The sequence below is a fragment of the Carcharhinus amblyrhynchos genome, chromosome 11 (assembly GCF_965287045.1).
Source record: "Carcharhinus amblyrhynchos chromosome 11, sCarAmb.v2.hapA, whole genome shotgun sequence".
Taxonomy (NCBI): Eukaryota; Metazoa; Chordata; class Chondrichthyes; order Carcharhiniformes; family Carcharhinidae; genus Carcharhinus; species Carcharhinus amblyrhynchos.
The window spans coordinates 93,156,137-93,183,039 of NC_137334.1; the positions used below are offsets into that span (position 1 = coordinate 93,156,137).

At 51.0% G+C, this 26,903-nt stretch overlaps 1 protein-coding gene across 1 annotated transcript in view; it reads left to right on the plus strand.

The window, feature by feature from the left end:
- Positions 1–26,903, plus strand: part of spega (striated muscle enriched protein kinase a) — a 363,062-nt gene that overhangs the window by 274,372 nt on the left and 61,787 nt on the right. The window contains 12 exon segments of the mRNA XM_080199291.1: positions 480–740; positions 2,167–2,325; positions 4,772–4,961; positions 7,954–8,183; positions 8,956–9,075; positions 11,632–11,736; positions 12,846–13,052; positions 17,170–17,293; positions 19,755–19,927; positions 21,144–21,256; positions 22,094–22,262; positions 23,799–23,898. Of these exon segments, the coding sequence (XP_080055417.1) occupies positions 480–740; positions 2,167–2,325; positions 4,772–4,961; positions 7,954–8,183; positions 8,956–9,075; positions 11,632–11,736; positions 12,846–13,052; positions 17,170–17,293; positions 19,755–19,927; positions 21,144–21,256; positions 22,094–22,262; positions 23,799–23,898 (1,951 nt within the window).

Sequence of the window (26,903 nt, forward strand, 5' to 3'; positions counted from 1 at the left end):
GTAGAGAGAGCTTCACTCTGTATCTAACAGATTCCAATCTGCCTGGAAATTGCTCTCAGTTTCCAAACTCCAGGACAATCCTGGAATGCTGACAGGCTCCGGGAGATGGTGAATGGAGGACTCGGGCGGTTTGATGGTGTAACCACGATGTGTATCTGCTCAGACTTGGGGAAATAATGGGTTTTTATAATGGAGCAAGTCTGAAATCAAATGTTAAAAGTAAGATTTATATTTGGATAATTTTGTGTGTTTTTCTCTCCATTATTGTTGACTGTGTCGTGATGTTTAACTCTGGAATTTCCTCCTGCCTGTTTCTCTCTGCCACATTGACCAAGTTTTGGTCACTGTGTATCTGTTCTGGTGATTGTTTTGTAGGTTCTGTGGTTAGGCTGTTTGGTGATGTTTTAACGCTCGGTGGCGCCGGGCGAGGGGCAGGTTGTTTACGGGCTATTTATGCCGTTGCTCGCCGTGTGTTCCAGGCCGCCGCGAGGACCAGACCCTGAGCATCCTGGCTCCGGCGCGCGACGTCACGGTGAACGCTGGCGAGTCAGCCTGCTTCGAGTGCGAGATTCGAGGACCCCCCGACGTCGATGTCGACTGGCTGACCAATGGGAAGCTGGTCCAGCCCGCGCTGCTCAACTGCAAGATGCACTTTGATGGCCGGAGGTGCAAACTTCTTCTAAACTCGGTCCACGAAGACGACACGGGGATTTACACCTGCAAGCTCAGCACTGCCAAAGGTCAGTGTCGGGCACCCAAAGCCCAGAGCACGCCGGGTTCAGCCACAGAATAGGACCCGGGTTCGATTCCCGGCTCGGGTCACTGTCTGTGTGAAGTCTGCGCGTTCTCCCCGTGACCGCGTGGGTTTCCTCCCGGTTCGCCGGTTTCCTCCCACAGCCCAAAGCCCTGCGGGGTTAGGTGGACTGGCCATGCTAAATTGTCCCCCAGTGTCAGGGAGACGAGCTAGGGTAAATGTTGGGACTACAGGGAAAGGGCCTGGGTGGGATTGCAGTTGATGCAAACTCGATGGGCCGAATGGAAAAGTGTGAGGTTATTCACTTTGGAAGGAGAGATGGAGGCACAGACTGTTTTCTAAATGGGAAAATGCTTAGGAAATCAGAAGCACAAAGGGACTTGGGAGACATTGTTGAAGATTCTCTTAAGGTTAACCTGCAGGTTCAGTTGGCAGTTAGGAAGACAAATGTAATGTCAACATTCATGAATACAAGAGCAGGGATGGACTTCTGAGGCTGTATCAGGCTCTGGTCAGACCCTATTTGGAATATTGTGAGCAGTTTTGGGCCCCGTGTCTAAGGAAGGATGTGCCGGCCTTGGAAAGGGTCCAGAGGAAGTTCACAAGAAATGACCCCTGCAATGGAGAGCTTGCCTTATGAGGAATGGTGAGGACTCTGGGTCTGTACTTGTCGGAGTTTAGAAGGATGAGAGGGGGATCTTTTTGAAACTTCCAGGATACTGCGAGGGATGAATAGAGTGGACGTGGAGAGGATGTTTCCACTAGTAGGAAAAACTAGAACCAGAAGGCACAACCTCAGGCTAAAGGGACGATCCTTTATAACAGAGATGAGGAGGAATTTCTCCAGCCAGAGAGAGTGGGGAATCTGTGGGACTCTTTGCCGCAGAAGGCTGAAAGTTATACTTCAACAGGACCTGGGGATTTATCTACCTTGATGCGCTTTAAGATTTCCAGCACCTCCTCCCCTGTAATGGGTACACCCCTACCTGTGATGTATTGACTGAGGGGCAGAGCCTTAGGTAATAGACCAGAGGAGAGGTGAGAGGTTTCTTTTTAAACAGGGTGATTTGTTGTGATCTGGAAGGTTCTGCCTGGAAGGTCGGTGGAAGCAGATTCACGTGGAAGTTTCTAAATGGAATGGGATAAATAATTGAAGGGGAATAGATTTCAGGGCAGGAGCAGGAGCATGAGACTGATTGGGTAGCTCTTTCTAAGGGCTGGCACAGATGCAATGGGCTGAACGGCCCCCCTACTGTGCTGTATGATTCCACTTTGCCCCTTCCTACATTTCAGGGCACAGTGTTTGACCGGGGATGAGTTTGTGAGCCTCAACAGGGGGAGGTGTTGGGGGGGGTGCTTGGTGATGGAGTCTGGATGAACCCCTCTGAGTGTTGTGTTGTCTCCACCCACAGATGAGAAGACGTGTAGCGCCAGGCTGACGGTTCTGCCATCCATCCTGCCTCTCTTCACCAGAAAGCTGGAGGATGTGTTTGTGATCGAGGGCCGGACTGCCCACCTCAACGTCAAAGTGAGCGGCACGCCTCCACCCACCGTCATCTGGATGCACTTTGGTAATTCCGACAATCCGGCAAACACGAGTCCCGTTTGGAGTGAGAGAAAGGCCCCCGTGTTTCCATAATGCCCTCCCTGACTTTAGGACACCCCAACGTTCCTGATAGTCAGTGAAGATGGGTGGCACGGTGGGTTAGCCCTGCTGCCTCACAGCTCCAGGGACCCGGGTTCGATTCCTGGCTTGGGTCACTGTCTGTGAGGGGTCTGCACATTCTCCCCGTGTCTGCGTGGGTTTCCCTTGGGTGCTCCGGTTTCCTCCCTCAGTCCAAAAGACGTGCAGTTTAGGTGGATTGGCCGTGCTAAATGCATGGGGTTATGGGGATAGGGTAAGGGAGAGACCTGGGTAAGAAAGTCTGTTGGAGAGTTGGTGTAGAATCAATGGGCTGAATGGCCTCCTTGTGCACTGTGGAGACTCGATGATCGTATGTGTCACTGTTTAAGAAAACCATTAAGTAAAAGCAAACTAAGCAATGAGTTTCATTTGTAATGGACGGAATGAGAAGCTAGGGAGTTATGTTAAATTTCTATCAGACTTGGTTTAGATCACTCTTCATTGTCAGCTTTTCCCTGGTGGCACAGTGGGTTAGCACTGCTGCCTCACAGCGCCAGGGACCCGGGTTCGATTCCCAGCCGGGGTCGGTGCGGAGTCTGCACATTCTCCCCGTGTCTGTGTGGGTTTCCTCCAGGTGCCCCGGTTTCCTCCCACAGTTTGAAAGATGTGCTGGTTAGAGGGATTGGCCGTGCTAAATTCTCCCGCAGTGTAACCCGAACAGGCGCTGGAGCGTAACATCTCAGGCATTTTCAGTGTGACTTCATTGCAGTGTTAATGTCAGCTGATTTGTAATAAGAAAGAAAAAAGTACTTTCCTTTTAGACTGTGGTCACCCCCGTGCACAGAAATGTAAAGTTTACTTATTCGTCACAAGTAAGGATTGCATTAACACTGCAATGAAGTCACTGTGAAATTCCCGCACAGAAAGCTCCCACAAACAGCTATGACTGAGCAAGTCACCCTGTTCACGGATAATCAGGGATGGGCAATGAATTCCGGCCTCCCCAGCGATGCCCACATCCCAGGAATGAATAAAGACCGGGATCAGATCAGCTGCTTTTTCCTGAGACTGACTGAGCGATGACTATTCAACAGGGATCCTGGGGTGAACGCTCCCCAGTATCCTTTGACATGCTAGCCATGGGCTCTTTCATATCCAGCCACCCCCCCTGCAACACCAGCCCCCTCCGTCCCGCCACCCCCCCTCCCCAAGGCCTCCTTTTAACCTGAGACAACACTTCTGACATTTGAGCACCTCCCCCAGAGCAGCAAAGCTCGAATCCCAGGAATCTATTAAACGTTATCCCATGTGTGTCAGCCAGGTCTCAGGGGTCACTTTTTTGTGCGGTGGGGGGGAGTGGGGGGGGTGGTGGCCAGGAGATTGTGGGTTCTGGTCACCAGTACAGAGAAGTTGATACAAATACCCAAGCTCGTGGTTCACAGGCCCTGAAATAGCCTAAACCAGGCAGGCCCTATTTTAACACCATTTCGGTTCTTCGAAAGTTTCCCTTAAGCAGATATAAAAATACTGAAACGGGGGAAACCGGCTGATTGGCTGGCAGTCCTCCGTCAGTAAGAAGTCTCACAACGCCAGGTCAAAGTCCAACAAGTTTATTTGATAGTAAACCCACCAGCTTTCGGGATTTGGCCCTCCACGAGACACGACAGCACAGAGTTGCTGAGCAGAGACTGATAGCCAAGTTCCAAGTTCCATGAGGACGGCCTCAACCGGGATCTGGGGTTCATGTCACACTATCTGTAACCCCCGTGACTTGCCTGGGATTGCAAAACCTCACTCACTGTCCTGTCTGGAGACAATACACATCTCTTTAACCTGTTCTTAATGGTCTCTCCACTCACATTGTCTGCATCTTTAAGACTCGAATAGCAGGTTAGCTGTAAAGACTTGCATTCTAATCAGTATTCTGTAAACTGTGTGTGCTGTTATACACTCTGCCTGAGACCAGAACTCTCCACTCAACTGACAAAGGGGCAAACCCCAAAAGCTTGTGGGTTTACGATCAAATAAACCTGTTGGACTTTGACCTGGTGTTGTGAGACTTCCTACTGTCTTAACCCCAGTCCAACACCGGCATCTCCACATCAGTCCTCTATCAGCCAGTCTGATTTCCGATCTGTGTACGAAGGCAACTTATCACCGGGATAATGGTCGCAGGGTGGGGGTGGGCAAGTCAGGTGATGAAACCTCCAGGAAAATATTTAATTGCAGTTGGCCAGCTGGGGGTGGAGGGGGGGTAACGTGTCCCCGATATCAGTGATATTAGAATCCCAATTGCTGAGTCTATCAGATCCCCCGCGTTACTGCAGCTGTATTCCTGTGTTTGAGGATGTAACAAGCGCAGTGGGTTGACGTGCTGTTGTTGTGTTTGTCAGGGGAGAGGGTGGTGGAGACGGAGGAGGTGAGGATTGCCAGGGACCAGGGGCTGCACTCGCTGATTATCATGCACGCCACCAGTGAGAACGAAGGCGAGTACGCCGCCATCGCCCAGAACCTGCACGCCGACGCCTTCTGTTCAGCGGAACTCTACGTGGAGGAGCCGCGGCCCGTGGTCTCGTCGCCAATGTAAGGAGCAGCAGTGGCAGGGTTACAGGGCGGGGCAGACACTCTGTACGGCACCATGTGCTGCCCCAGCACATTACAACACATTTCACAACCAGTGAAATACCCCCAATAGTGTAATCACTGCTGTAACTCAGGAAACATTGCACCCTCACCAGGGGGAGATGAGGGGATAGCGGTTCGGACCCCACATATCCCGGACATTCTCTGTTCCACCTTCTTCCGCCGGGAAAAAGATACAAAAGTCTGAGGTCCCGCACCAACCAACTCAAGAACAGCTTCTTCCCTGCTACTGTCAGACTTTTTTAAAATTTATTCATTCCTGGGACATGGGCATCGCTGGCTGGGTCAGCGTTTATTACCCATCCCTAGTTGCCCTTGGAGGGCAGTTGAGAGTCAACCACATTGCTGAGACTCTGGAGTCACATGTAGGCCAGACCGGGTAAGGACGGCAGATTTCCTTCCCGAAAGGACATTCGTGAACCAGATGCGTTTTCCTACAATCGACAATGGTTTCATGGTCATCAGTAAATTCTTAATTCCAGATATTTTTTACTGAATTCAAATTACCCCTCCTGCTGTGGCAGGATTCGAACCCGGGTCCCCAGAACATTCGCTGAGTTTCTGGATTAATAGTCTAACGATAATACCACTAGGCCAATGCCTCTCCCTTTTTGAATGGATCTACCTCACATTAAGTTGATCTTTCCCTACACGCTAGCTATGACTGTAACACTACACTCTTCACTCACGGTGGCACAGTGGTTAACACTGCTGTCTTACAGTGCCAGGAATCCATGTTCCAGCTTGGGTCACTGTCTGCACAGAATGTGCACATTCTCCCTGTATCTGCGTGGGTTTCCTCTGGTGCTCCAGTCCTCTGGGTCCTCCCACACTCCAAAGACATGCTGGTTAGGTGCATTGACCGTGCTAAATTCTCTCTCAATGTATCTGAACAGGCACCAGAATATGGCGACTAGGGGATTTTCACAGTAACTTCATTGCAGTGTTAATGTAAACCTACTTGTGACTAAAAAATATTTTTTTCTCTACAAATTGTACGCTTTGTCAGAGCCCAAGAAACAATACTTTTGCATATCAAAGATGTGTGGGTTAGGTTGATTGACCATGGAAAGTTGCACCTTATTGTGTCAGAGGGATTAGCGAGGTAAATACATGAGCTTCCGCTCAGGCCTGGGTGGGATTGTGGTCAGTGCAGGCTCGATGGGCTGAATGGCCTCCTTCTCCTTCATTATTCTATGAATAATAAATCAAATCAAACCAAACTGTCACTGGACTATAATTCAGAAGCCCAGGCTAATGTTCTGGGGGTCTGGGTTCGAATCTTATCACGGCAGACGGTGGAATTTGAATTCAATAAAAAATATCTGGAATTAAGAATCTACTGATGACCATGAAACCATTGTCGATTGTCAGAAAAACCCATCTGGTTTGTAATTATTTCAGTTACTTTGAAGTAGAAATCTAGTCGCAGTAACGGACACTAGTAGATTCCCCCCTTTAGGGAAGGAAATCTGCCGTCTTTACCCAGTCTGGGCTACCTGTGACTCCACAAGCACAATGTGGGTGACTCCTAACTGCCCCTCTGAAATGGCTAAGCTCGTTCAAAGGAGGGAGGGTGAGAGGGAGGGAGGGAGAGTGTGGGAGAGAGGGAGGGAGTGAGGGAGGGAGAGTGAGTGTAGGGAGGCTGAGAGGGAAGGGGAGAGAGGGAGTGAGAGAGCGTGAGGAGGAGGGAGTGAGAGTGAGTGTGAGGGGGAATGAAAGGGAGGGAAGGAGAGTGAGAGGGAGTGAGAGAGGGTGAGAGGGAGACAGAGAGGGGGAATGAGAGAGGGTGAGAGGGAGTGAGGGAGGGAGAGTGAGTGTAGGGAGGCTGAGAGGGAAGGGGAGAGAGGGAGTGAGAGAGCGTGAGGAGGAGGGAGTGAGAGTGAGTGTGAGGGGGAATGAAAGGGAGGGAAGGAGAGTGAGAGGGAGTGAGAGAGGGTGAGAGGGAGACAGAGAGGGGGAATGAGAGAGGGTGAGAGGGAGTGAGGGAGGGTGAGAGGGAGACAGAGAGGGAGTGAGAGAGCGTGAGAGGGAGACAGAGAGGGGAGTGAGAGAGGGTGACAGGGAGTGAGGGAGGTGAGAGGGAGACAGAGAGGGGAGTGAGAGAGCGTGAGAGGGAGACAGAGAGGGGGAGTGAGAGAGCGTGAGAGGGAGACAGAGAGGGGGAGTGAGAGAGGGTGAGAGGGAGGGTGAGAGGGAGTGAGAGAGCGTGAGAGGGAGACAGAGAGAGGGAGGGAGTGAGTGTGAGGGAGAATGAAAGGGAGGGAGGGAGAGTGAGAGGGAGTGAGAGAGGGTGAGAGGGAGACAGAGAGAAGGAGTGAGAGAGGGTGAGAGGGAGGGAGGGAGAGTGAGAGGGAGTGAGAGAGGGTGAGAGGAAGTGAGAGAGGGTGAGGGAGGGAGGGAGAGTGAGAGGGAGGGAGGAGAGTGAGAGGGAGTGGAGTTTTCAGTCATGCCTGTTAATCTTACTCCTAGTAAATAATGGAGGAGTGATACAGCAATTTATCTTTTACCTTCAGCAAGTTTATTCTACATCTCGCTCAGTGGAGATATAAAATCTTTGTGATCCTGCCTCCTCCTCCCTCCCCCCTCCCCCTCCCCTCTCCCTCCCTCCTCTCCCCCCCCCCTCCCCTCTCCCCCTCCCCTCCCCTCCCCTCTCCCTCCCCTCTCCCTCCCCCCTCCCCTCCCCTCCTCCCACACCGTCCCCCCTCCCTATCTCCACCCCCAGCTGTGTCCAGCTGGGAGGTTCACCATTGGCCGCCCCTTGTCTTGTTTGAGGCAGTCAGTTTAACGACCCACTTGTTAAAGCTCACACACACTCGCTGAAACAGTGCAAACGGCAGCGGTAAAGATTCCCCTCCCCCCGGGAGAGGTGACAGCGGTTCCCCGTGAACGACCGTCCACCCCTGACTCCCATCTCCCCTCGTGTCCACAGGGCGAAGTTGGAAAAGATGCCGTCCATTCCCGAGGAACCCGAGATTCCCGAGAACGAGATGGAATGTTTCACCATGCCGGATTTCATCAAGCCCATCCAGAACGTCGACGTGACGGAGGGGAAGGACGCGGTGCTGGAGTGCCAGGTGACCGGCCTGCCGTACCCCACCATCACCTGGTACCATAACGGCCACAAGCTGGAGAGTACGGAGGAGCGCAGGATGACACAGTGTACGTAAACCACTCCACCCTCCCAAACCCGGGCCCCGACAAACACACACAGAGCAGGGGCGGAGGCCCCAGGGCCACCCGCTGGAGATACAGGGCGCGACGGGCGCTAACACAACGCAGTAGTCTCCATTACTACATCCAGCTGCTCATCATCATCAGCGATGGGGGGCTGTGAGAGGTTTCTCAGTCAGACACAGCCCCTCTCTACCACACATTGCAGAGCCTGTTGGATCAGGACTTTTGCCTTCAATATCCGGAATTTCTATCAAGCCCTGGAACTTTGCGGTTCCTTACAACTAAGACCAAACAAAATAGAAGCAGGAGTAGGCCATTTGGCCCCTCAAGTCTGCTCCGGTAACATTGTGGCGGATCCTCTGCTGCAGCTCCGGTTGCCCACCCTCTCCCCGTATCCCCCAATCCCCCTCAGCATCCGAAAATCCATTCCCTTGATGGCCGAGTCTCCGTAGCTCGCTGTTGGTACAGACTCGATGGGCCGAAGGGCCTCCTCTGCACCGTGTGATTCAATGGTTCTCCGAGATAGAGCGTCCCAAACGTAGATACACCTGACCTGTCACCCATGATTCTTCAGATTCTGCATGTCAGCCAATCAGAGGCCGTTAATGGTCCGTGTTGGGTCACACGGTGCCCCCTGACCTGGCCGGCATGGGTCAGAGGTCACACCCAAACACCACGCGCGACCCGCCATCCTCTCGCTTGCTTCCCATCTCATGATTCTGAATGGTTTCATCACCAAGGCTTCTCTCCACTGCAGATAAAGACATCCATCGCTTGGTCATTCGCTGCGTCGACCATTCTCACGCGGGCGTTTATAAAAGTGTCATAGCGAACAAGGTGGGAAAAGCCACAAGCTACGCCCACATTTACGTATCTGGTAAGACCCCGCTGTAAACGGGCCAGGCGCCATTGGGGCGTAACTCTGGGTAACTGGGAGGACAGCACATGGGGGGAGCTCCGATGGCGCAGTGGGTAGAGTCCCTGTTTCGAGAGCCGGGGATCACCGGGTTCAAATCCCACTTGGTGGCCAAGGAGGGTGCCTTTATAATCCAGTCAATCAGTACCAGCCTGTAAATCCTCCCGGTGCCAGGTGGTGAGGGGGGGGGGATTCCTGATCGTACCGCAGAGGGTAAACCACTGCCCAACTCTGCCCAGTGTAACCATACACCAATCACTGGGAGCCCGTGCTCGCTAACCAATGGTATCTGAAAGGAGGAGGATGCAGCTCAGGAACAGGCCGTTCGGCCCAAACAGCCAATACTGGCTTCACTCGAGCTCCCCGCTTGTCTCTCCTCACCCCCCTCCCCTGTGTTTGTCTCTGAGGGTGAAGGGGGTCTCGCTCGCTGGCAAGAGAGCTGGGGGCCCCTCATTTAGGAGACCCCATTGAAATGTCGCTCAGACGCTGGGCGTCGGTGGCCCTTCCCCCGGGATCGAGGACGCTGGGGAGAGATGACCCTCCCCCCCCCCCAGGGAGTTAGCCCGAGGCTGTGGCCGAGAGTGGGTGAGGCTGCCGCTAACACGCACTCCCCCCGAGGTGAGTGATGACGGCGGGAGGGATGGTTTCGACAGCAGCGGGGTGGGGGGGGGTGGTTAGATCACAGCGGACGCCCTCCCTTCCCAATGTCCTGCATGATCGATATATTTGTACTTGGAGATCTCTCACCCAGCTAGACTGGGCAGCACAGTGGTCAGCGCTACTGCTTCACAGCTCCAGGGTCCCGGGTTCGACTCCCGGCTCGGGTCACTGTCTGTGTGGAGTTTGCATGTTCTCCCCGTGTCTGCGTGGGTTTCCTCCGGGTGCTCCGGTTTCCTCGCACAGCCCAAAGATGTGCGGGTTGGGTTGATTGGCCGTGCTAAGAAATTGCCCCTTAGTGTCCAGGGAAGTGTAGGCTAGAGGGATTAGTGGGTATAATATGTAGGGATATGGGGGTAGGGTCTGGGTGGGATTGTGTTCGGTGCAGACTCGATGGGCCGAAGGGCCTCTCTCTGCACTGTAGGGTTCGATGATTCTATGATTCAGACCCTCCAAGTAATAAGTGACCTCCCCCCATTCTCACGGCTCAAACACCGCCTCACATTTACCCATTTCATCTGCCAACTTTTTGACCATCCTGCAAGTTGATTGATGTCCTGCAATTATTTGTTGCTGCCCTCCTCGCCATTTGGCCCCTCTCCTGCCCTCCTTCCCCCCCCCCCACCTCTGCCCCCAAGTTCAGCGTTAGGTTTTCCGAATCTGAGTTGTGATTGTACGTTGCGAAGGGCACTTGCCACAGCTGGACGGGCAGCACGGTCACTGCAACGCAGAGGATCGAGGGATATTTACCCAGACTGGACAACGGTGGGATGCGGCGTTCCGGAGGAATGGTTGCCGTAACCGCGGATGTCCGTACCCCCGTAGCAACGGGTGTGGTCGTCAGTACTATCGAGCGGGGTTTCCCTGTGCTGCCCTTTGGGGAGACGTTTTACGGCGGTGGAGGGGGTGGGGCACCCACTGGCCCGCAGGAGGGACCCTCTGGTCCCACCACCATCAATGGGGCTTCCCATTGGGAGACGCTGGGGAACCCAGCCAGCATTAACACAGCCCAAGGATGTGTAGGTTAGGTGGGATTGGCCGTGCCGAATTGCCCCTTAGTGTCCAAAGATGTTAGAGGAATTAGTGGGTAAATAAGTGGGGTTACGGGCATAGATGGGTTGGCTGTTCTGTCAGGGAGTCACTACAGGCTTGATGGGCCGAATGGCCTTCTTCTGGATTGTATGATTCTATAAGTTACAGCCTGGAAACTAATCAAGGTGATCAGGGTGATTGATATATAGAATTACAGATACCCAGGAGCAAGTTACAGATTGGAATCTAATCGAGGGGATTTGCCATGTTGTTTCTGTGTTGTTGCCATGCTGTTGCCAATTTCTTCCAGCGTTGTTGTTGCGTTGTTGCCGTGGTGTTGCCATGTTGTTGCAGCGATGTTGCCATGTTGTTCTAGTGTTGTTGCAGTGTTGTTGCCATGGTGTTGTCACGGTGTTGCCGTGGTCTTGCCTTGTTGCTGAGTTGTTCCCATGATGTTACCACGTTATTGCCACGTTATTGCCACGGTATTGACACAGTATTGCCACGGTGTTGCTGCATTGTTGCCACGATGTTGCTGTAGTGCTGCCGTGTTGTTTCACGGTGTTGCCGTGCTATTTCCCTGCTGTTTCAGTGTTGTTGCCGCGTTGTTGAGCTGTTGTGTGTCTTGTTGTTCTTTGACAGTCTGACAATTCTCTCCGTGCTGGGGTGTAGCTCCTGGTTTCAGTCGGATGATGTGTTTGCTACGAGTGTTGTTTATTGCAGTTTGTCCTTGACTGTTTACTGTGATGGTTCTGCAGCTCTGTGGAGGGCAGGGGGTGACAATGCACGCAGAAAATATTGCTGCTAATGTTTCTGCCTTTAATCTAGACGTGGTTCCTGACCCCCCGAACGGGCCAGCTGTGGTGGCTGGAGTGACAGGCCGGACTGTGACCCTTGTGTGGAACAAACCCAAGAAACTTGATCCATCCATAGGTAACAATCATCACAGGACGTAGTATCATTCAGAGTGTGACTCATACTCACACGTAAAATATCTCTGCATGCCTCACTAATCAACACATCAAACACTCCCAGGACAGGGACAGCATGGGGTTAGATACAGAGTAAAGCTCCCTCTACACTGTCCCCCCATCAAACACTCCCAGGACAGGTACAGCACGGGGTTAGATACAGAGTAAATCTCCCTCTACACTGTCCCCCCATCAAACACTCCCAGGACAGGTACAGCATGGGGTTAGATACAGAGTAAAGCTCCCTCTACACTGTCCCCCCATCAAACACTCCCAGGACAGGTACAGCACGAGGTTAGATACAGAGTAAAGCTCCCTCTACACTGTCCCCCATCAAACACTCCCAGGACAAGTACAGCACGGGGTTAGATACAGAGTAAAGCTCCCTCTACACTGTCCCCCATCAAACACTCCCAGGACAGGTACAGCACGGGGTTAGAGATAGATGCACTCACACAGAAACACTGAAGCACACAAACACTCACTCACACACACACTCTCTCTCTCTCTCACACACACACACTCATGCACTCACACACACACCCCTGCACACACACACACACACACACACACGCACACACTCGCACACACACACATGCACGCACTCACACACACACACACTCACATACATTCACACACACACGCACTCGCACACACACACACATGCACGCACTCACACACACACGCACTCACATACACTCACACACACTCACATACACACACACACACACACACGCATTCGCATACACACACACACTCATGCACTCACACACACACCCCTGCACACGCACGCACACACACACACACACACACACTCGCACACACACACATGCACGCACTCACATACACTCACACACACTCACATACACACACACACGCGCTCACACACACGCACGCACTTGCACACACACACACACACACACACACGCATTCGCATACACACACACACTCACACACACACACACACACACTCACACACACACACACACACACACACACACACGCATTCGCATACACACACGCACTCACACACACACACACTCTCCAGTGATGTTTCTCTGTTGTTTGCAGATCCCGCTACTCTGACCTATGTTATTCAGAGTCAGGTTGTGGGCACGGTTCAGTGGCACATTCTGAAAACCAACATCAAGGAGACCACCTACACCATCCAGACCCTCAACAAAGGCATCCAATACCTGTTCAGAATCCAGAGCGCAACATCAAAAAGCTGCAGCAAGCCCTCCCCCATCTCCGAACCCATTAAACTCCTGGACAGAGGTAAGGTCTGACCCTCTGTAGGGTACGCTTCACTCTGAAGCACAACCACTGACTGAATAAAACAGGAGTGGGGGAGGTGACAGGGGCGGCACGGCGGCACAGTGGTTAGCACGGCTGCCTCACAGCGCCAGGGACCCCGGTTCGATTCTCAGCTGGGGTCACAGTCCGTGTGGAGTTTGCACATTCTCCTCGTGCCTGCGTGAGTTTCCTCCGGGTGCTCCGGTTTCCTCCCACAGTCCGAAAGATGTGCGGGTTAGGTAGATCGGCGGTGTTAAATGCATGGAGTTATGGGGATAGGGGAGGGGAGAGACCTGGGTAAGAAAGTCTGTTGGACAGTTGGTGTAGAATCAATGGGCTGAATGGCCTCCTTCTGCACTGTGGTGATTCGATGATCGTATGCGTCACTGTTTAAGAAAACCATTAAATAAAAGCAAACTAAGCAATGAGGTTTATCTGTAATGGAAGGAATGAGAAGCTAGGAAGATAACTCCTCTCTGATGCGTTCTGCATGGCAACATCTTGACCAATCGGAGCTGATTTGCCAACCCATCGACCCCCCCTTTTTTTCCAACGCAAAGTATAAGTAGTTCTTAATAAAAGCAAATCACTGCAGATGCTGGAATCTGAAACTGAAAGAGAAAACGCTGGAAAATCTCAGCAGGTCTGGCAGCATCTGCAAGGAGAGAAAAGAGCCGACGTTTCGAGTCCAGGTGACCCTCTGTCAAAGCTAAAAGGCAGAGAAAGTGGGAGATGTTTATACCGCAGGGGGAGGGAATGAAAGATGAGTCACAGCCATAGAAACCAGGGGAAAGGCTGCTAATGGCAGCCCAGAGAGAGAAGAGAAGGTGTGACTGGCCAAACGGCAGAGAAACTGTCATCTGTGACAAGATGTTGGAGGGGTGGAGGGGGGGCATGGGACAGAGGCAGACTGTAGAAATAGCTGTTCTCTTTGAAATTTGATATTCTAGTGTTTGTCCTGATGAGTGCAAGATGGAAAGCTTCGACGATGAGCTTTTTTTCAGCATTATTCAGACTCTGTGCTATACAATAATCAATTATAAATATATATATATTTCAGGAGGATGTGGGTGTCGCTGGCTAGGCCAACATTTATTCCCCATCCCTAATTGTCCCTTGAGATGGGGGTGAGCTGCCTTCCCGAACCTCCCTGTGGTTCACAGCTCTGCTCTCCACGTTACAAACACCATCTAGAGATACTGCAGAAAATGGACTGAACGGACTGTGAATCGCATCGCAAAACGCTGGAATTAGTTTTATTTGCTTAAAAAAAGGGAAATTTTTTTTAAAAAAGTTAGAGTCGTAGAGGTTCACAGCACGGAAACAGGCCCTTCAGCTCAACTTGCCCAGGCCGCCCAGTTTTTGCCACTAAGCTAATCCCAATTGCCTGCATTTGGCCCATATCCCTCTACACCCATCTTAACCATGTAACTGTCTAAATGCTCTTTAAAAGACAAAATTGTACCCGCCTCTGGCAGCTTATTCCAGACACTCACCACGCTCTGTGCGAAAAAAAATTTCCCCTCTGGACACTTTTGTATCTCTCCCCTCTCACCTTAAACCTGTGCCCTCTAGTTTTAGACTCCCCTACCTTTGGGATAAGATATTGATAAGATATTGATCTGTGCCCCTCATTATTTTATAGACCTCTATAAGGTCACCCCTCAGCCTCCTACGCTCCAGAGAAAAAAGTCCCAGTCTATTCAGCCTCTCCTTACAACTCAATCCATCAAGCCCCAGTAGCATCCTAGTAAATCTTTCTGCACACTTTCTAGTTTAATAATATCCTTTCTATAATAGGGTGCCCAGAACTGTACACAGTATTCCAAGTGTGGCCTTACCAATGTCTTGTACAACTTCAACAAGACATCCCAACTCCTGTATTCAATGTTCTGACCAATGAAACCAAGCATGCCGAATGCCTTCTCCACCACTCTGTCCACCTGTGACTCCACTTTCAAGGAGCTATGAACATGTTCCCCTAGATCTCTTTGTTCTGTAACTCTCCCCAACGCCCTATCATTAATTCACCAGAACTGAGAAGTTTACCTTTCAGGGAAGATTGAACAGGCTGGATTTATAGAACAGGGGAGACTGAGGGTTATCCTAATGGGAGTCTTCAAGATCAATGGGGTAGATATCGAAAATGTGGTGCTATTTTTGTAGCGTTATTCTAGTCTGACACTTATCAGTGAACACTCTGTTAAAACCACAGAAAAGTTCCAGTGCCAGAAGTGGCCATTCAGCCCATCAGGTTTGTGCCAGCCAAAACAAAAGCAGAAAAGAAAACCAGTCTCTCTTTTTAGTCCCATTCCCCTGCACTTGGTCTGTATTCCTGCAGGTTCCAGCAATTCCAGTACAGACCCAGGTGTCACCAAGTCAGGCCGTGAATCCCCACCACTCTCTGGATTAAAAAGGTTTGTCTCATGACCCTTTTAATCCTTTACCCATCACCTTAACCCTGTGCCCCCTGGTAATTGCCCCCTCAGTTAGGGGGAAAGAAGTGTTTCCCGTCTACCCTGTCTCTGTGTCATTGGGTGTGGTTATGGATAGGGAAGTGTAGTTCTGGGGAACGACCTGATTATCGATGGGCTGAATGGCCTGCTCTATCAGCCGAGATTCATAATATCCTTTCTATATTTTTAACCTTTCTAGATTAATAATATCCTTTCTATATTTTTAACCTTTCTAGATTAATAATATCCTTTCCATAATAAAGTGACCAGAACTGTACACAGTATCAGAGGATTAGATAGGGTGGACAGTGTGAACCATTGTTCTTGGATGGAGATGGCTAGCACGAGGGGACATAACTTTAAATTGAGGTGTGATGGATATAGGACGGATGTCAGAGGTAGGTTCTTCACTCAGAGAGTAATAAGGGTGTGGAATGCCCGGCCTGCAACAGTAGTGGACGCGCCAAGGATATTTTGGCCCTGGAGGGAGTGCAGAGGAGGTTTACTAGGCTGATACCGGAGTTGAGGGGATTGAGCTATGAGGAGAGGCTGAATAAACTAGGCTTGTACTCGTTAGAGTTTAGAAGAATGAGGGGAGATCTCATTGAGACGTATAAGATGATGAATGGGATGGATAGGATAGAGGTGGAGAGACTCTTCCCGCTCAAAAAAGACAGTAGGACTAGGGGGCACAGCCTCAAGATAAAGGGGAGGCGGTTTAGAACGGAGTTGAGGAGGAACTTCTTCACTCAAAGGGTGGTGAATCTCTGGAATTCTCTGCCCGTTGAAGTGGTGGAGGCTGCCTCGCTAAATATTTTTAAGAAGCGGGTTGATGGGTTCTTGATAAGAGAGGGGATTAAGGGTTATGGGGAGAGGGCGGGAAAGTGGAACTGAGCCACAACAGATCAGCCATGATCTTATTGAATGGCGGGGCAGGCTCGAAGGGCTAGATGGCCTACTCCTGCTCCTATTTCTTATGTTCTTATGTTCTTATGTTCTTATGCCAACATTAAGGGCATTTAAATGATCATTGGATAAACATATGGATGATATTGGAATAGTGTTGGTTAGATGGGCTTTAGATTGGTTCCACAGGTCGGTGTAACACCGAGGGCCGAAGGGCCTGCAGTGCGCTGTAATATTCTATGCGTTCCTACCCCATCGCACTGTTAAAAACGGTAAAAAGTTCCATTTACCGAGCTCCCTTCACAACTTCAGAATGTTCCAGAGTGTTTGACAGCGAGTGGGAAAATGTTTGACGTGTAGTCACTGGTGTAATGGAGGGAAATGCCACACCATTCACACAGCAAGATCCCACAGGCGGCAATGAGATAAACTGAGAATCTGTTTAAGTGATGTGAGTGGAAGGGTGAGTGTTGGGTCCAGGGAAATCCTCCTGATTTCTTTAAAATAGTGTCTGCGTGATGCCTCACATCCACGTCCGGAAGACAGCACCTCCAACAGTGCAGCACTCCCTCAGCGCAGCGCAGAGGCTGGTCGAGCTGGGTTATTTGTTCGAGTCTTCAGGGTGGCCTTGGAAGCCGCAATCTTCAGCCGCAGGGGAGAGAGGGTGACCCAGACAGGGGCGTCTCAGGCTGGTGCTCTGACTCAAGTGTGTGAGTTCTCCTCTGCTCCTTCCACAGGCCCCTACCTGGAGGAAGCGCCCTGTTTCATCGACAGGCCAGATGTGGTGTTCGCCGTGGAAAACCAAAGCAGCTGTATCACCTGCACGCTGAATTATGTCCAGGCTGACGTCTCGTGGACGAGGTAACAGGAAATGTCGAGTGTGAATGAGAGCTGTTGTAGCCAGGCTTGTCCCAGTTATCTCTCAATGTGTTCTCTGTTGTAGGTTCAGTGTAATTCCAGTGTAACTCCTGGGACCCCATGTTCTCTGTAAGAAGTCTCGCAACACCAGGTTAAAATCCAACAGGTTTATTTACGGTAGCACAATGGTTAGCACTGCTGCTTCACAGCTCCAGGGTCCTGGGTTCGATTCCTGGCTCGGGTCACTGTCTGTGTGAAGTTTGCACATTCTCCTCGTGTCTGCGTGGGTTCCGTCCGGGTAGTCTGGTTTCCTCCCACAGTCCAAAGATGTGTGGGTTAGGTTAGTTTGATTGGCCGTGCTAAGAAATTGCCCCTTCGTGTCCAGGGATGCGTGGGATAGAGGGATTAGTGGGTATAATAGGTAGGGATATGGAGGTAGGGCCTGGGTGGGATTGTGTTCGGTGCAGACTCGATGGGCCGAAGGGCCTCTTTCTGCACTGTTGGCTTCTATACAATCGTGAGTTTTGAGTGCTGCTTTTCCCCCATGTGAGTGGAGCCATGCTCCAGAAGCTCGCAGTTCTGAATAAGCCTGTTGGACTTTAACCTGGTGTTGTGAGGTTTCTTACTGTGCCCACCCCAGTCCAACGCCAGCCCAGAATTTATTGCCCATCCCTGATTGCCCCTTGAGAAGGTGATGGTGAGCTGCCTTCTTGAACTGCTGCAGTTTGTGTGTCACAGTGGGTTAGCACCGCTGCCTCACAGCGCCAGGGACCCGGGTTCGATTCCAGCCTCGGGTCACTGTCTGTGTGGAGTTTGCACATTCTCTCCGTGTCTGGACTAGGGGGCACAGCCTCAAGATAAGGGGTGGGGCAGTTTAAAACGGAGCTGAGGAGGAATTTCTTCACTCAAAGGGTGGTGAATCTCTGGAATTCTCTGCCCGTCAAAGTGGTGGAGGCTGCCTCGCTAAATATATTTAAGTCACGGGTAGATAGGTTTCTGACAGACAAGGGAATAAAGGGTTATGGGGAGAAAGCGGGAAAGTGGAACTGATCCACTTCAGATCAGCCATGATCTTATTGAATGGCGGGGCAGGCTCGAAGGGCTAGATGGCCTACTCCTGCTCCTATTTCTTATGTTCTTATGTTCTTATGTCTGCATGGGCTTCCTCCGCTTGCCCCCGTTTCTTCCCATTTTGCTTTGATTTGATTTATTATTGTCACATGTATTAACATACGGTGAAAAATATTGTTTCTTGCGTGCTATACAAACAAAGCATACCGTTCATAGAGAAGGAAAGGAGAGAGTGCAGAATGTAGTGTTACAGTCACAGCTAGGGTGTAGAGAAAGATCAACTTGATACGAGGTAGATCCCTTCAAAAGTGTGACAGCAGCAGGGAAGAAGCTGTTCTTGAGTCGGTCGGTACGGGACCTCAGACTTTTGTATCTTTTTTCCAAATGAAGAAGGTGAAAGAGAGAATCTCGAGGGTGTGTGGGGTCCTTAATTATGCCGGCTGCTTTTCCGAGGAAGTGTAGACAGAGTCAATGGATGGGAGGCTGGTTTGTGTGATGGATTGGGCTACATTCACAACCCTTTTGTAGTTCCTTGCGGTCTTGGGCAGAGCAGGAGCCCAGACCGAGCTGTGATACAACCAGAAAGAATGCTTTCTATGGGGCATCTGTAAAAGTTGGTGAGAGTCGTAGCGGCCATGCCAAATTTCCTTAGTCTTCTGAGAAAGTAGAGGCGTTGGTGGGGCTTTCTTAACTATAGTGTCAGCATGGGGGGGACCAAGACAGGTTGTTGGCGATCTGAACACCTAAAAACTTGAAGCTCTCGTCCCTTTCTATTTCGTCCCGATTGATGTCGACAAGAGGTGCTGGTCAGGTGCTAACTGCGGTTATGGGGACTTGGCTGGGGAGGGGGGTGTGGGGGGAGGGGGGACGGTGGGCAGGGAGTTGGGGGGAGATTGATCAAAGAGTTAGGTTTTAAAAAAGCACCTTTAAGGAAGGCAGAGAGAGGCAGAAAGTTGGGAGTGTGAGAACAGCTGAAGGCAGTGGGGATGGTCTAGAGGACATATTTAGAGGAGCGCTGTTACTTTGTTGGGTTGTGGGGATGGAGGAGATGACAGAAATAGGGAGACCACAGAGAGATCGGAAAACAAGGGTGAGAACTTTGGAAGCGTGTTTGACTGGGAACCGGTGTCGGTCAGTGAACACAGAGTGTGATGGGCGAACAGGACTGGGTGCGAGAGCATTGGATGAGTTTAAGTTTGGAGAAGGTGGAAATCAGGAAGAGACTGGGACAGATCCGGAATAGTCGAGTCTGGGAGTAGGAGTTAAGTGAGCAGCGATTTGATGAATTTCCCCATCGTGTGAGAGCTACAGTCCAGCAACGTCTGCGGAAAGCCAGCAGTGTCTGAACTTGTTGCACTCGAGTTGCTGAGTTAACCTCTCCCTCGCCTGGTAGGAACGGTGTGGAGCTGACCAACAGGCCCCGGGTGTATGAGCTGAGCATGCCTGACGATGACCAGCACATGCTGCGGATTGTCAAAGTGGGAAAAGCGGATGTGGGGGAGATCGTGGTCATGGCCAGTAACGAGCACGGCGAAGATAGCTGCAGGATAGCACTGCTCCTGGCTGGTAAGATTATCCTCTCGTTATTCACCCGGGGTATCGGTCACTGGCCTGGGGGGGTGGCGGGGGTCAGAATTGGTCACAATGAAAACAGAAAGAGTTGCATTGTTATAGCACCTTTCCCATCCTCAGGACATCCCAAAGTGTCCCACAGCCAACCAATTGCTTCTGGACGTGGTGCCCCCAACTTGGTAATTTGGGGAATACAGTGGCCAATATACGCACAGCAAGATCACACACCCACATTCAAACTCATACACTCACACTCACAGACACTCACACTCACTCACACTCACGCTCACACTCACGCTCACACTCACTCACACACACACACTCACTCACACTCTGACACTCACTCACACACACACACTCACTCACACTCACACTCACTCACACTCACACGCACACACTCACTCACACTCACACGCACACACACATACACTCACTCACACTCACTCACACGCACACACACATACACTCACTCACACTCACACTCACTCACACTCACTCACACACACACACACTCACACTCACTCACACTCACACTCACGCTCACACTCACTCACACTCACACTCACTCTCACACACACATGCACAGACATGCATACTCACACACTCACATGCACACACTCATACACACACTCATACACATCATTTATACACACAATCACACACACAGCTCAATCATCTGTCACTCACTGAAGTCGCTTAAACATTATATCAGGGGCAATTTCCAGTTCACTTTTGAAACAGTGACCATGGGAGTCTTTCACATTGACCCGGGGGTGGGGTGGCTGAGAGACAGTGCCTGAGACACTGCAGCACTCCTCCAACACAGCCCAGCCTGCCGGGACCAGGAAGCTCCAATCTCCAGGGTCAGGTTTGAACCCAGAACCTTTGAGGGGTCAGGGAGCGAGAGGGGGAGCCAGGGTGTCCTGCTCTTGCTCCAGAGCCTGGGGCCAGGGCTCAGCTTGATTGCTGCAATCCTGTCTGTACTCACACAAAGACTGGCCCCATAGCTATTCGACACTGTGAGCATCACCCCAACTCCAATTACCCCCGTTAGCTATTCGACACTGTGAGCGTCACCCCAACAGGAATTCCCCCCTCAGGTGAGGTGTGAAGACTGGCAGGGCGAGAGGGGGAGTTAGTGACTAAATCCCGAAGCCCACTCTGACCACCAATCCAACACATGTTTAACCGGATTCCCATTCTGTTCCAGAGGCCCCGCGGTTCGAGTCCATCATGGAGGATATAGTGGTGAGCCCGGAAGAGACGGCAAGGCTGGCCGTGGTGGTAGAAGGAAAACCCTTGCCGGATATCCACTGGTACAAAGTAAGACTCAGCGTTAGAGCGGCTCTGGATTGGGGGGGGCGGCGAGGGAGCGGTCGGGAAGTAGGGACACCCAGGGGAACGATGGCTGTCTGCAGGGTCGGGGCAGTGGGGGAGGACCGTGTGAGAGGAGATTGGATCGAGTGCTCCTGCATTCACTGGAATTGAGGAGGAATAGAGGGGATCTCATAGAATCCAACAGGAGGCCATTCAGCCCATCGAGTCTGCACTGACCACAACCCCACCAAGGACCCGTTATGCCATGCATTTACCCTGGCTAGTTCCCCTGACACTAAGGGGAAATTTAGCATGGCGGACCGTGGGAGGAAACCGGAGCACCTGGAGGGAACCCAGGCAGACACGGGGAGAATGTGCAAACTCCACACAGACAGTGACACAAGACCGGGAATTGAACCCAGATCCCTGGCTCTGTGAGGCAGCAGCGCTAATCACTGTGCCACCCTCATGATCAGATTGAACGGTGGAGCAGGATCAAAGGGCTGAATGGCCTCATTCTCCTCCTATTTTCTATGTTTCTTTCTTCCCAGCCAATGACTGGCCAGGAACTATACCGGTCACTCACCCTTCAGCCAATGAGTGGCCAAGATCTGTTTCATACACACTGAACTTCCAGCCAATGATTGGCCAGGATCTGTACCAGCCATATTGACCCTTCAGCCAATGACAGGCCAAGAACTATACCGGTCACTAACCCTTCAGCCTATCAATGGTCAGGAACTATACCGGTCACTAACCCTTCAGCCAGTGAGTGGCCAGGATGTGTTTGATTGGACGGGAGGATGGTGGGTGAATGATTTTGCTGTTGACTTTGTTTTGAAGGATGATGTCATGTTGGTGGAAAGCAACCACTTGTCCTTTGTGTACGACGACAATGAGTGTTCACTGGTCATCCTCAACACCGCCGTGTCGGACAGCGGAGTCTACACCTGTACCGCAAAGAACCTGGCAGGAGAGGTTTCCTGTAAGGCCGAACTCACCATTCTGAAAGGTAAGGACCACTTCCCGTGACCAAACCCAGGGTGTGACCGTCGGACCGAGAACTCTAACCTGTACAGAGTTCCAAACTCCAAACCCCAACCCCCCCGCCCATCAGCGAGCCAGCCTCGGGATGGCGCTAGCGAGCACGGACTTCCATTGGATTGGTGCATGGTTACACTAGGCAGAGTTGGGCAGTGGTTTACCTTGTGCGTTGCGACCAGGAATGTCTCCCTCTCTCACCACCTGGCACCAGGAGTAGAATCATAGAAACCCTACAGAGCAGAAAGAGGCTATTCGGCCCATTGAGTCTGCACCGATCACAATCCCACCCAGGCCCTAACCCCAAATCCCTACCAATCCCGCAAACCTACACATCCCTGGACACTAAGGGGCAATTTTAGCATGGCCAATCAACCTAACCCTCACATCTTTGGAAGTATCGGGAAGATTTACAGGCTGGTACTCAAGCTGATTGGCCAGATTCTGAAAGCGCCTTCCTTGGCTATCAGGTTCTGGTGTGGATTTGAACCCAGATCTTCAGGGGCAGGGACACCACCCACTGTGTCACCGGAGCTCCCTGGTAAATGATAACTACCAGGCACTATGTGATCACCTTGTACCAGTGTGAGTTTAAGTTTAAAATGTATTTGTTAGTGTCACAAGTAGGCTTACGTTAACACTGCAATGAAGTTACCATGAAAACCCCCTAGTCGTCACACTTCAGCGCCTGTTTGGGTACACAAATTTAGCACGGTCGATGCACTCTAACTTGCACGTCTTTCAGACTGTGGGAGGAAACTGGAGCACCCGGTGGAAACCCACACAGACACAAGGAGAACATGCAAACTCCACACAGACAGTGACCCGAGCCGGGAATCGAACCCAGGTCCCTGGCGCTGGGAGGCAGCAGTGTTAACCACTGTGCCACCATGCCATCCAACCTCACCTCCATCAAAACCCTGCAGCCTGGGTATCCTAACTCACACCAAGCCCTGTCCACCCACCACCTCTGCCTCGCCTCTCCCTCCCCGGCCCCCACGCTGTGCTGACTGGTACATGTTGGTTCCCAGTGTCCCGACACATCCATTTTCAAATTCTAATCCATTTTTGTTCTATCCTCCTCATCTCTGTCACCTAATCCAGCCCCGCTACCCTCCGGAATCTCCACACTCCTCCCATTCTGCCTGTCGACACCCCCAGTCTTAGTCACATCACCATTGGTGACCGTACCTCCAGCTGCCTGAGACGCAAGCTCTGGAATTCCCTCCATAAACCTCTCTGCGTAATTCCACTCCTTTAAGATGTTCCGTAAAATTGTAACTAATCGGGAGGCCGATCCCTGGCTCGGTGTTTGACCATCGCTCTAATAATGCAGCTCGGGATTTTTTTGCAGGTGCTATATAAATGCAGGGTGTTATTATTCCGGGATTCCCGGGAATGCTGACGGATTCCTCCACCACCCACAGTGCTAAATAAGAAAGCTTCGTGATGGAGACACGAACGTGATTGGAGCTCAGAGATTGCTGATATTTCACTCTTTTTTCAGGAAAAACAGAGCAGGATGAACCAATGGACGATGAGGAGACGATCTTACGCAAGATGAGGCTGTTATCTGATTATTATGACGTTCATCAGGAGATCGGGAGGTGAGTCTCACAACGTAGTGAGGTCTTTTTATTTTTAATCTTTCAAGCGATGTGGGGTGTCGCAGGCCAGGCCAGCATTCATTACCCAGCCCTAATTGCCTTTGAGAGGGTGGTGGTGAGCTGCCTTCTTGAACCGTTGCAGTCCCGGTGGTGTAGGTACACCCATAGTGCTGCCAGGGAGGGAGTTCCAGGATTTTGACTCTGTGAAGGATATATTTGCAAGTCAGGATGGTGAGTGACTTGGAGGGGAACCTCCAGGTGGGGGTGTTCCCCGGTATCTGCTGCTCTTGTCTTTCAAGATGGGTTTGGAAGATGCTGCTTAAGGAGCCTTGGTGTGACTTGTACATGGTCCACACTGCCATCTCCGTGCATCGATGGTGGAGGGAGTGAATATTCAATGAGTGATGATTGGGGTACCAGCCTGGCAGGTTGCTTTTTCATAGATGGTGTTGAGTTTCTTGGGTGTTGTTGGAGCTGCAGCCATCCACTCATGTGGAGAGTATCCCATCACCCTCCTGACTTTTGCCTTGTAGATGGTGGACAGGGTTTGGGGAGTCAGGAGGTGAGTTACTCGCCGGAGTATTCCCAGCTTCTGATCTGCTCTTGTAGCCACTGTTTTTATGTGGCTGGGTGCAGTTCAGTTTCTAAGCAAGGTAGACCCCGGGATGGTGATAGTGGGGGATTCAGTGAGGGTAATGTCATTGAATGTCAAAAGTGTTGGTTGGATTCTGTCTTGTTGGAGATGGGCATTGCCTGGCACTTTTGTGGCACAAATGTGAGTTGCCACTTGTCAGCCCAGCCTGGATATTGTCCAGGTCTCGCTGCATTTGGACACGGACTGCTTCAGTATCTGAGGAGTGGCGAATGGTGCTGAACATTGTGCAATCATCGGCGAACATTTAAGAACATAAGAAATAGGAGCAGGAGTAGGCCATCTAGCCCTTTGAGCCTGCCCCGCCATTCAATAAGATCATGGCTGATCTGAAGTGGATCAGTTCCACTTTCCCACCCTCTCCCCATAACCCTTAAGTGGTCTTGATGAAGCAGCTGAAGATTGTTGGATCTCAGACGCTCCCCTGAGGGTCTCCTGCAGTGATGTCCTGGAGCTGAGATGATTGACCTCCAACCACCACAACCATCTTCCTTTGTGCCAACCAGCGGAGAGTTTGCCCCCTGATACCCATTAATTCCAGTTTCGCTGGGGCTCCTTGATGCCACACTCGATCGAATGTGGCCTTGATGTTAAGGGCTGTCACTCTGACCTCTGGAATTCAGCTCCTTTTTCCATGTTTGAACCAAGGTTGGAATGAGATCAGGGGCTGAGTGACTCAGGCAGAAACCCAAACTGGGTGTCACCAAATAAGTGCTGTTTGATAACAACTTTAATGACTCCTTCCATCACTTTACTGATGATCGACAGTGGACTGATCGGTGGGGGGGGCAGTGTGTGTGTGGTGTAATTGGCTGGGTTGGATTTGTCCTGCTTTTTGTGTCCAGGGCAATTTTCCACATTGATGTGTTGAGGCTGGTGCTGTAACTGTACTGGGAGAACTCGGCCAGGGGAGCAGCAAGTTCTGGAGCACAAGTCCTCAGCGCTATTGCTGGAATATTGTCAGAGCTCTTAACCTTTACACTATCCAATGCCTTCAGCTGTTCCTTTACATCATGTGACGTGAATCGAATTGGCTCAAGACTGGCCTCTGTGAGCCTGGGGACCTCTAGAGGAGGCTAAAATGGATCATTCCCACTTTAGACAAGCATGAGTTCCGATTCAGAGCAATTCTACAATTGTGGAATATTGTCAGTTTGAAGATTGAATGATGTACGAAGTTTGATTTATTGTTTCAGGTGGTGTTTACTGGCAAGGCCAGCTTTTGTTGCCCATCGCTAACAAGCTATATACTTCTAGGTTTATTAATTGAATTTAAATGCCACCAGCTGCCATGGTGGGATTTGAACCCATGTCACCCAGAGCGTTAGTCTTGGCCTGTAGGCTACGAGTTCAGTGATATTGGCACACTGCCACTGTGTCACTCCCGGTTCATAGAACATAGAACATTACAGCGCAGTACAGGCCCTTCGGCCCTCGATGTTGCGCCGATCAGTGGAACCAATCTAATGACCCTCTAACCTAAACTATTCCAATGTTATCCATATGCCTATCCACTGACCATTTGAACGCCCTTAAAGTTGGTGAGTCCACAACTGCTGCAGGCAGGCCATTCCACGACCTTACTACCCTCTGAGTAAAGAACCTACCTCTGACATCCGTCCTATAATTACCACCCCTTAATTTAAAGCTATGTCCCCTTGTGTTAGCCATCACCATTCCTTCATTCAACTCGTTTATATATATATATATCGAGTGAAAAGCTGAGACCCCAGTGCAGAACCCAGAGACATCGCTGGTCAAATCCTGCCATTCCCCCCTATTCTCCTCATCCTAACCACCACAAGTCAACTCCGAATCCCAGTGCTCCCATTATTGTTAACGCTCTTTATGTCTGGAATGTGAGAAAGATAATGAATAGAAGCAACTATAATCGGGCAGACGCATCGCCAGGATCTGGGCTGTCTTCCTGTGTAGATTATAAACCACTGGATTAAACATCTGCTTTCTCTAAAGCACAGAAACATTCCCCTCAGTGGATCTGTGTCAGTCTTTGTCCTCGTCCGGCCTCCACCTATCCTGCTTCATACAAGCGCTGGGCCATCAGAGGGAATAGGCCATTCGGCCCCTCATTGGCCTGCCTACCATTCACTAGATCCATGGCCAATCACCTATTTCCCCTGCATTATCCCCATATCCCGTGTTTTAACATCAAGAAAAATCACCTCATTAACGTACCCTTTTATTCCTTTCTCCCTCACCGTTATTAGCTTCCTTATAAATCCATCGACACTATTCACCTCAAACACTCCCTGTGGCAGCGAGATCCACACTCCCACTCTCTGGGTAAAGATCTTTCTCCTGAGTTCCCGACTGGGTTCATTAGGAACTCTGA